The following is a 10952-nucleotide window of genomic DNA, read 5'->3' on the forward strand; positions in this document are numbered from 1 at the left end:
ACTTTTTCCCCCCCCCCCCTCATGGAAACCCAAATTCTATCTAGTTTCTTGCATGAAAAGAAAAACATGATTAGTAGATACATTAATTGCATCACCAAATGAGCCCAACGTTTAAAACTTGATTGCCACATAAAGCTGCGTATTTTCCTGACAAAACACATGTGCATAAAATTTTATTTGTAACATTTAATACTTCTTAATCTATTTAGTGTTTAGCAGAGCAATTTAAGGAAAGAATTAGTACCATAAGGAATGGAATTTACAAAGCCTCATTCGAATTTGATTGAAATTGGCCAACAGGATCAAAAATTATTAGAAGGGGGCTGGCAAACAAACTGACTTTCAAACAGCCAGAGATCGCAAGCTTTCTTGCACATCTTGTTTTCCGCAAGAAGCAAGGACTGAAAAGAACACTGTGGATCACATCACAATCTTAATTGTTTACTATTATACTAAAAGCTTAGAAATTAATGTTTAAGATTACTGTATAACATGAAATTTAGATTAGCAAAGTATAAATTACAAGTTTGCCAGGTGCCCAAGATGTGATCTCCCACCAACACTGCGACAACGGCACCAGTTTTGCCTCGGGTTTATTGCGTGCATAGCTTTGCCGACATAAATACTTAGAGGGTTTTTGCAGAACAAGTATTACTGCCATAGGAGAAAAACTCCTTGAATGTACAAGTAGCCAATCATCCATTTTACAGATTTTCTTTGCCATATATTATGTGTAACATAAACCAGGAAAATGAGACTGAAATATAAAATTAGGTGCTAATTTTCTGCAATTTTTCTAATGAAATTACACTATTCAATACAGAAACAAACAAGCAATATCTCCATTTCACCTGAACTAGAAACCAGAAGTGTCTTCTCGAATAGAGGCAAACTATGTTTGTTTGGTTTTTTTTCCCTGACTTATTATTTTATCAGCATGTGGCTGGTTATTCATATCCTGAGGAAAAAAACAATAATCAATGCCTGCCAGTATATGTTTTTCATTTAATTAGGAACACAGGACTGGAAAGAACCACCTAGGTCATCAAATCCAGTCTCTAATTAAACACTCTTCAAAAATATTGATTAATCAAAGTTGCAGAAATACAGTAGGTTATAACACTGTTAGTACAGTGTTATAAAACCTGCACTCCTCTGCAGAGATTGTAAGTGATCTTCTGCTTTAATCTTTGTATAGTGTTTTCTATACTTTTCCAGCACTTTTTTTTCATATCTGTTCTCCACCTGTTCTGGCAAAGACAAAAATCTTACCACAGGACAGAGCTCTGCCTACGCAGACCGGTTGACCTGGATATATGGAGACTGGCCAGCCACAGAAATTAATCCTACCTTCTCCCTGCCTTTGCTCTAAGAGAACCCTACTCTGTAATTTCTTTTCTACTTGCCAGTTGGTTTTGCAGAAAACATACAGGGACTTAAAGGAATTTTGAAAGGTTGAGCTCTCTAGTAAGTTTGGTTGACAGAGCTAAGTATTTAAAATACAATTACTTCACAGACAAAAAAAATTACACTAATTGTTATGAATCAGATATACAGGCTACACCCCAAACCTAATTAATTTATTTGTAAAGACTTTTTTTTAATATAAAAGAGTGACTATTATTTTCACTGCAAGGAGCTCATCATATAGACATTTGATTTTCAGTAAATTTATGACACAAATGTTTACAATGTTTTGAGCTGGAAATTAGCAGCACTTGATCTGTAATTATAGAGTATATTTTTTTGTGTTTATTTTCATACTTCATGTGCTTCAGTCAATTGAAGAAATTGGCCATGTCTAAAAAGTTACGATAAATGGATTCAGTGCTAACAAATCCATTAATACATTCTCCCTATATTTAATATATTATTGACTTTAAAATATGCTGCTGCATTTGGGAATACACATTTTAAACATTAACTGTTAAAGTAATTTTGACTAAAGGATACTATAATTCTTTTTTTTTTTTTTTAACTGGAAAGTAACTGCAATTGATTTTCTTTCTCATATTAGAAGAAGTACATTAAATTACCAGAGACAGTATATGGCAAATCCAAATTTATATAGAAATAAAGGATAACTAATTCATTTAATATATCAGTATTTGACATTAATTTATCTCATTTTACTTAAATGAAGAGCCTACGATTTAAGTCAGATACACTTCTATGGACTGACCTGTGAATATACAAAACCAGAGTTTTTCAGATGCCACAGCACTGGAGACCATAGCAGGGAGCTTCTCTCTTACTGTTTCTGCAGCCCAAGTCCTTAAATAGCATTTTACGCACACAGCTGCCAAATCTCAGAGGGCTTGGTGCATTTATTACAGCCGGGCCAACTGCAAACTGTTTAAATTTAAATTACCAGAAGGCTCTTGCTGAGTTTTCCATGGAGGAAAGCTTGGGATCATGACCTGTCCTGGAGGTGCTTTCCTCAGAGGTAGGGAAGTGAGAAAGGGCTCGGCATATACCATTTTAAATGCATTTTCTGGGGCTGATTCATAGGGACGAGGCTAGCCAGCTTAGATGCTTCGAGTAAAGGTCTCATCCTCAGCAAATTTTGCCTGAAGAGGCGACACCATATAAACCTGAAGGAAATGGCGGCCCCACCTGCGGGGACGCCTCAGTAGCCCCACCCCGCCCATCGCCTTTTGGCGCCAAAAGCGCCGCCGCCCGCCCGCTGCGCATGCGCCCTGGGGCGCGGCGTCGCAGCCGGCTGAGCGCTCTCCTCAGCCGACCCGGCCGCGAGCTCGCGAGACCTGCGGTTGTCGCGGCGCTTTCCCGCCGCCGCTCGCCGGGGCAGGAAGCGGAGGCGGTGGGGAGCCGGGGTCGGGCGGCTCGGAGCCTGTGTTCCTGCCCGCCGCGGGGCTGCTGGGGCGGTGTGAGGGGAGCGAGGCCTCCGCGGCGGCTGGGGTCTGGCCTGCAGAGCCCAACGAGCTCCTTCTCTCGGCTCCCTCAGAGTTTCGCGGCGCGGAGGCAGGGAGCTCACCTCTGCAGGTCGGTGTAGACGGAGCTGGTGGGGGAGGTGTTACTAAAGCCCTCTGAGAATCAACTTTTTCCTTAAAAAAGGGCTGTTCCTGAAGCCTTGGGAACGCAGCCGCGGTGAGACCGGGTCGTCCTAAACCCGGTTGTGCTGATGTGCTAAAGTCTGTGGAATTAGCTTTGCTTAAGGAGCCGCGAAAAGGGAATCCTCCTCCAGACCGCCTTTCGGAGTGGTAAGCTGTAAATGAGAGGAATTATCACCCACCCCTCCCGTAGAGTCGTTGGTAGCCAAGGGTGTGAGTGGAAAACAGCTGTCTTGATAAGTGCTTTGGTTAGAAATTAATTTCTTTTGTTTCATTCCTGTGACCCGTGCCTCCCACTCCCAGGTCACTTTGATGAGTTGAAACATGACAAACCCTTGTTTTATTCACCCCAACGCGGCTGGATTGTGTCATCCATCCGTATGGTATCTGTTACTTCATTTGTATGATGCTGGTTTTTTTCTCATTGGCAATTTTTTCTAGACACACTGTGTGTAACTGATGTTTAGCTACTTCTGGGGCAGCCTTTTTTTCTTGCTGATTCTCTTTAAATGCATTTGGTATTTCCTGCAGGACAGAAAAAAGTTTATCTGTGGCAATGATAGATCCTTTAGAGAACAACTTGTTTGATCTTCCTGATTATGAGAATACAGAAGATGAAACGTTCCCGCCTCTTCCACCTCCTGACTCTCCAGGAAGAGACGATGTTGAATGGGCTCAAGCTAATGGAGGTGAATGCCCGTGACCCTTAAAGATCCCCTTTTGCAGTGCAGATAATGAAATGCTGTGAAATCAGTGTTATTGGTGTTACACGTCACTACCTTGAGTTTACTGCATAAAAATAATCTTGTGTAGATAAGAAAGCAGTTCATAAATTTAAATTGTTACTGAACTTGTGATTCTGAGGTTGTGGGAAATGTTTGGTTTGTGTAGGTTCTATGAAAATACACACACAAATACATTTCTACAGAATTCAAGCTTTTCTGACAAAACATCAGTGAAGGTAATTATACAGCAACGATCTATAGTTACGCTTTATGACTTGGATTTCAAGAAGTGTACGAGTGTTGAATGTGGTATTCCAGGGAGGTGTTGGTAGGTTTTTGTAGAGCATATGACCTACAAAAACTCCGAAACACTTCAGGACGGTAAAACTTAATTATTTATATTAAAAACGATCTTACTGTGGTCTAGCGTACTCAACAAGCTAACACAAAGTATAAGAATTTTATTTTAATTGTTGTTTTTAGGGAAATATGAGTAGAAGTACTGTTAAATCTGTTTTTCTTGATCCCTGCTCTATCTGTTCATCTATCTGTTGATGGATTTAATTCCTTGATACATGAAAAAGACAAGTTCTGAATTCCTGATGTTCAAAGTAACAAAAAGTAAACGAAGAAATCGGTATGATAACTAATTGCTAGCTCTGAGACAAGATGGGCAGTGGTGCCTTGTCTGTTGCAGTCAAAGAATATATACTGGCCCTAATCAAAACATACAAGGACTTTGGTTCTTAAAGACACATTGATTGTGGTCACACGTTGCCCCTTTCTGTATCTTTGGAGGCGATGCTGGTGGTTTCAGTCTCTTTCAGATCTGTCAGTGGAAATCTTGGGACACACCTATCAAATCATGTTTGTTGATCACTTGAGTTTCTTAACTTTTAGAAGCAGCATCTACTGTCAATACACTTCTCATCAGAAATACAATATAAAAGTTCTGAAATTAGGAAATTTCCCTTTCGAGGAACCTGCTTTGCTAGAGAAGTTGATTCCTCAGTATATTTTGAAGCGACTGATTTATTTCTGATCTATCTTGTGGGAAAAACAAGGTGAAATATGCAGGTGTTTGTTGTACGTGCTAAGGAATATTTGTGATGCTGCCTTTTTAATAGGGTAGAAACTCATAATTTACATGATGGCAGTTCTAGTTGACGTTAATTGCATTATATGTTTAAAGTATGTTATTTTCTTTAGCGGAACCAGATGGAGCCCAGCAGTCACAAACAAAGGATTCTGCTGTAGCTACACAGAAAGCAGTAAAAAGACCAATGCCTAAGCTAGATGCCCAGAGGTAATTTTTTACAGAATATTTCTTTCTGCGATGAATTTGGTATATGGCTCTGAGGAAATTAAGGTTACTGCGATCTCCACTTGGTCATAGCCAAGTCAAAGATCGAGTGTTTTGAAGATGAAAGTTCCTCTTGTGTGCTGGATCTCGGCCTTTTTATTCCTTGCTTACCTGTGTAATGCTATTTTTAGCCTAACTTTCTTGAAATCTATTTGGGACTTAGTATATGGCTAATAATTTCAGAGGTATTAATTATTACTCTTCTAGCTGGCTCTTCCTTATTTTGCTTCAGACGTAGTTCTGTAGATTTCTTTTTAAATTAAAGTGGGCTTCAAAATAAAACCTCAATATAATGGTGACTGCAGGGTACTGCTTAAAGTACGTGCGCTGGTTTTGTGTGGTAGGGCAGGGAGGCTACAGGGGCAGCTTCTGTGAGAAGCTGCTAGACGTTTCCCCTTTGTCCTGTGGACCTGGCTGGGTCTAGGGTGGACCCACTGCTGGCCAGGGCCGTGCTAGTCGGTGACAGTGATAAGACCTCTGTGATAACGTGTTTAAGAAGAGGAAAACAAAAAAAGAAGCAGTAAAGAAGCAGAATTTTCCAAATAAGTCTTGTCTTACAGAGTCTTTACCCTGTTTTGTGCCTTTTGTTAATGACTTCTAATTCTGTACATTTTTCACGTGGAGCTCTGTATTTAAAGGAGTGTGAGGCTGTTTTGGGGGTTTTAGGGGTGTATTGTTCTGTTTGTTTTTTAATTAGAAAAAGAAAGGATTTCAAATAACTTCACCCGTTTCCTGTGAACAGGTTAATTTCAGCAAGAGGACTTCCAGCCCTTAGACACGTGTTTGACAATGTCAAGTTCAAGGGTAAGGGGCACGAGGTGAGACAGTGAGCTTCTGTTTTGTTTACTGGGAGGTTAGTCTAGATTTGAGATTGCTGCCCATCAGATACGGGGAGAACTGATACTACATTCTGGTTAGCTGCCTTTGTGACAGTACTTGAATGTATCCTGGTGGGGTTTGTAGTTGCAAATTTAAAAAAAAAAACACAAACATTAAAGTTTTAACAAAATCGATGTTTTGATCTTCAAACTATTTTCCTCTACTTGAAGACTAGAATCATGTTTGTGACTCTTTGTATTGTCCATAAAAAGGTTTGGTTTTTTTTTTTTTTAATTGGAACAGGCTTGTAAGACTGCCTGCTACACCTAGAATGCTTTCACTGTCTCACTTCATGATCAGTTTCCTCTGCTAGTGAAATCTGCTGGCTTTTGTGACACTTCTATCCCAAAGTTTTTAATATTAAAAAAAGTGTGACATGCCACTTAAGCAAAGAGAAAGCAGTATTTTCTCTGCAAACTGTCTCATCTCAGATACACTTAAATATACAAAGCTCATTTTTCTTTAAAAATCATTAGACTGTTGGCACGCTTGCAAGGGCACCTCTGCATCTCTGGTTTACGGAGAACATTCACGCTATAAATTTTCTCTTTACAACTGGAGGCAGTTATAACTGAAGAACTAGGTAATACTGCTCATCTGAGCAAAAAACTTTACTAGATAAGGTTATTTTGATGTAAATTTTTCTGTGTATTCTAAACATCAAAATAAATGCCAGCTATGCCCGATGGATTTTTTTTTTTTTCAGTCAGATCTAGGGTCGCTTAAGGGCGACTTCTCAAAAGCCTCTCAGATGTTTTACAGTGTATGCAAATACTTTTCCTGAAATTGGTTCGCTATTTTTCTGATAGCTTGAAATTACACTTACAGACTTGATTGTGGGAGGAAAGGCTGCCCGTTCATATTGCTTAAATTTTCGAGAGACTTTCAAGCTGCAGATGCCGAGTACTTGCAGAAACGTTACTGTGATGTTTCCTCTGCAGTCTGTTGACTTGGTCAGCGTTTACTGGCTGGATATCTTGTTTCATGCTCTAGGCAGAAGACCTGAAGACACTCATACAACACATGGAACACTGGGCTCATAGGCTATTTCCGAAATTGCAATTTGAGGATTTTATTGATAAAGTAGAGTCTTTGGGAAACAAAAAGGAAGTTCAGGTACGTATTATTCCTGTCTGTTTCTTTTCATGCAGAACTGAATAGTGTAAGAGGTAGGTTTAGGTGAGCAGTTATGTAACAAAAGCAGACTTAAGTTGTGCATATTGCTAAGGAGTATAATGTTATTTCAATTTCTCTCTTTAAAAAAAGCTCTTTCTAGTATTAGACGTATTTAAGTTTACATTTGGATATAACCTTTCTTTGAATTAGTACTTCTGAGAATTGGCTTCAGTTTTTCAGGACATCTCATACCGAAGTAATTTGCTTAAGAGTGCTGGGACTGGTTGGTTTTTAGGGGTTGGTTTGTTTATTTTTTAATGTTTGAAGAAGATATATGAAGAATCCTGCTTCATCTGGCTAGGTCGTAGATGAAGGATTAGGAAAACAATCCACAGCATTAAAAGTCACGGGTCAAACAGACATGTAGTGAAAGGAGTATTTTTTCAGAGTAACAAAGTGTAAAGAGAAATTGGGAGTATTATTAAAAATATAACAATGTTGCACAAAAGATTTTGTTACAGATGAAATATCAGTATTTTAATCTCTCATTTGCAGACCTGCCTAAAGCGGATTAGACTTGATCTTCCTATTTTACATGAAGACTTTGCAAGTAATGAAGGTATGCTCTTCGTGCTGGGGTTTTTTTTGTTTTTTTTTTTTTTCCAGTAGTTCAATTCTTAAAATCATTTTACTTCCCCCCCTACTGACCTGAAATTAATTATTGTGATACATTTTTCTAATGTTGAAGAAATGGTTGTCTTCTATTTTAAAACCAAGCTTCTGCAAGACTTAGGATTACAAAGCTGAACTGGTACTCAGAATAAAATCCTCTGTGTGTGTGTGTGTATATATATATATGTGTATATATATATATATATATAAAAAAATAAAAAGTGCATGCCATACTGAAAGGAAATGGAAAATAGGTGGTATTACTAGCATTGTTAGAGATATTCTTCCAAAAAAAAACCCAAAACCGCAATTATTAAGTGAACATACTGGTTTGTATTGTACTCTTAGGAGCCTGCAGTCTGAAGAGCTCCTTGATCTTACTAACGCAGAAATCAAAGACTCGTTATACCGTTTATAGTCCCGGCTGTTACAATGCAGTCTGGGTGTAGTGCCCTTTACAGGGAAAGTAGTTAAGAATGCCTGTGGACACCATTACGTCTGTGTGTAAGCCTTGGCTTAGAGTTACTATGGAGTGTTTCTTCTTCCAGTATCAAAATCCAGCCACTTAACAAGTAGGTAATTCAAGAGTCTCTTCCAATCAGATGATGTTTTAGATAGACTAGAAATAAACCCTTTTTTTTTTTTTTTTTTTTTTTAATAAAAAGGGAGCAGGTTTCATCTGGTAGTTTGAAATAAACATTATTAGCAGAAATGAGATCATTTTGTAGTCATTCCTAAGGTCCTTTGCAGGTCTTCACACTTCCACTGTGTCTCTCTTGAACACTTATCTAACCGCTGTGCAGTTTTTCTTCCTGTGAATCATGGCCTCCGGACAAGGCAGTGCTTGGGGAAGGTGTTCTGGTGGATGGGTTAACCGGTGGTAAAACCCTGCCTCGCCTGTGGGGAAGGCCTTTGGGCCGTTAGTGGCATGTGGCTGTCTGCGCTGTTGGCTGCGTTTGCTAGAAATGGAACGCAGCCGTAAGCAGCCACAAACAGTAAAGCAAATGGTTCCTGCCGACAGTGTCTGTAGAGTGATCAGATGTTTCTGTGCGATGGTTCCATACATCTGTATTTAAATGTGATGTTGACACATTCTTGGACTGTGTTAGCATGTGTGCTGCTACAACTGGTCAGTCATCAGTTGAAAAACTGGAGTAGGTATCTTACCGTTTTGAAATAAAAACTGCAGCTGGAGTATCGTATAAAAAACCAAACCTTGTCACCTAACTTCTCTATTCACAGCCTTGAAGTGGTGCAAAGGCGCAGGCATACTTGGCCGTAGGCGCTCTTTCAAGAGTGCTCTGCTTCTCTGTTGGTGGGTGGTTTGTCTAACAGGGTTGAGCTGCCTCCATTCTGCATGTTTTATTGTTGCCAGATGCATAAATATTCCATAATAGAAGCTCACTGAATTCAAAGCTGACTATTCAATGTCTGCGTTCGAACCTCTGTCTGATTCCCATAACAGTCCTTTCACTTCCCAAAGGACAGTGTTGTAGGAGTGGGAAGAAAATTACCTGGCCTTTCCGTAAGGATTGCCTGAATTCACTGCTTTTTTAACCCTCAAGCTCAGCTTGGGATTGTTAACTTAGTGCACAGAGCTGTGCCTCTCTGAATTCAGGTATTTATTATTGCTGTTTTCGGGATTTCTGATAAACATTTGTCCTATACTTTGAATATCAGGAATGTGGACCTAGGCAGAAAACTGCCTAGAAAATTTAAAACTAAATTATGGAATGATCTTCAGCTGTCAACACAACTTTAAAATGCAGAACACAGAAATGCTTTAAAAATGTTCTCTTAACGGGTATTTATCAGTAGATCTCTCTGGGTTCAAAGTGTTAATTTCTGCACCTCTTCCCCCTCCCAACCCCTCGTTTTAAGTAGATGGTGGAGGGGAAAGCAATGGACTGGACACAGCCACTGAGGATGTACAGTCCTGCTCTGGAAACGCAGAGGAACCCCATCCTCTGTCTGGTACGACTCTCACAGAAGAGCAACAAGAGCGAATCAAGAAGAACAGGCAGCTGGCCTTGGAACGTCGGCAAGCGAAGATGCAGTGTAACAGCCAGTCACAGCCCAACGGTAACCAGCTCTGTAACTTAACTGTTGATGGTCGGGTCGGTAGCCTGAGAAGTCTGTACAACTGAGTGCTGACGCAGTTGAAATGGTAGTGATTGCTTTTCTAGTAAGTAGCCAAATGTGTCACTCTCACATTTAAAGTGTGTTCCTGCAGTTAGACTCCTGCAAAGCTGTCAGAACTGCTCGCCCTCGTTGTCACGCCAAGTTGTGACAGCTTTGTCTTTGATGAAAGGAAACTCAACCTGCTGGTCACCTCTGCGGCTGGCTTTCCTGCCCGCTGTGATTGTGGTGATAGAAACTGCAGTTAAACACACAGCAACAGCGTTTTCTCACGGTAGGAAATTGTTCTTGTTTGTTTTTCAGAGCTCTCCACTGGTTACTTGGAGGAGGAGCTCAGTACCGCAGTTGCTTGGGATCCCCCTGGCCTTACTGAAGATGCTGAAGCTGCTGTAACCAAGGCTGCTGTTAGAGAAGCTGAAGATGGAGACAGAGAACTGGAACGTGCCAGTGAAAAGCAGTTACCGTTTCCCGTACTTTGAATGACTTTCTCGACAGAAAGACCCCATGCTTGAAGTACTGTCGTTGTATTGAAATGGTGCTGGCTCCTTGTGCTCTGACTCCAGATGCTTCCTGGAAATTTTCATGACATCTGCATAGTTGGACAGAACTCCTCCTGGAACTGCAGATGAGCAACTCCACACACCAGAAAACAGAACCAGGTTCTTCATCTGCATTTGAGACATCTTTTCCACCTCCCTCAACACTCCTGAGGGAATGTTAATGAGTTTTTTACCTACTTTGCATTTTGTTTACAGTTGATGTCAAACTGAATTAACCGGGCTATTGGCAGGTGAAGCTTCTATTCAAGTTGTAGGGGTTTTTAACAGAGGGTGTGTGTAATAGTGGGCAGTGCGATGTTTAAACACGTCCTGCACTTTTTTAACTTGATAAGCAAGTACATGTATCTTGTTCTTATAAAATGGGAGCTATTAAATTTACTAAGTCAAATCTGAAATGCTTGTATGAGGCTATTGCAACGCCAGGCTC

The 10952-nt window shown here is 40.1% G+C and overlaps 1 protein-coding gene and 1 non-coding gene across 3 annotated transcripts; both read left to right on the plus strand.

The window, feature by feature from the left end:
• Positions 1-2879: 2879 nt before the first annotated feature.
• Positions 2880-10920, plus strand: TIPIN (TIMELESS interacting protein). 2 transcript variants are annotated; one of them, XM_086757231.1, is made up of 8 exons: positions 2880-3003; positions 3603-3760; positions 5006-5102; positions 5902-5977; positions 7032-7154; positions 7710-7773; positions 9708-9908; positions 10269-10920. In XM_086757231.1, the coding sequence occupies exons 2-8, from the start codon at positions 3628-3630 to the stop codon at positions 10442-10444; spliced, it is 870 nt and encodes a 289-aa protein (XP_086613357.1). In that variant the 5' UTR covers positions 2880-3003; positions 3603-3627; the 3' UTR covers positions 10445-10920. The 2 variants fall into 2 exon arrangements, with proteins under 2 accessions (XP_086613357.1, XP_086613358.1); XM_086757232.1 differs by having other exon boundaries at positions 9711-9908.
• LOC147599213 (small Cajal body-specific RNA 14) lies at positions 8757-8893 on the plus strand. Its single transcript, XR_015259961.1, has one exon.
• Positions 10921-10952: the final 32 nt, after the last annotated feature.

Source organism: Chlamydotis macqueenii, chromosome 12 (genome assembly GCF_036417535.1).
Source record: "Chlamydotis macqueenii isolate bChlMac1 chromosome 12, bChlMac1.mat, whole genome shotgun sequence".
Lineage (NCBI taxonomy): Eukaryota > Metazoa > Chordata > Aves > Otidiformes > Otididae > Chlamydotis > Chlamydotis macqueenii.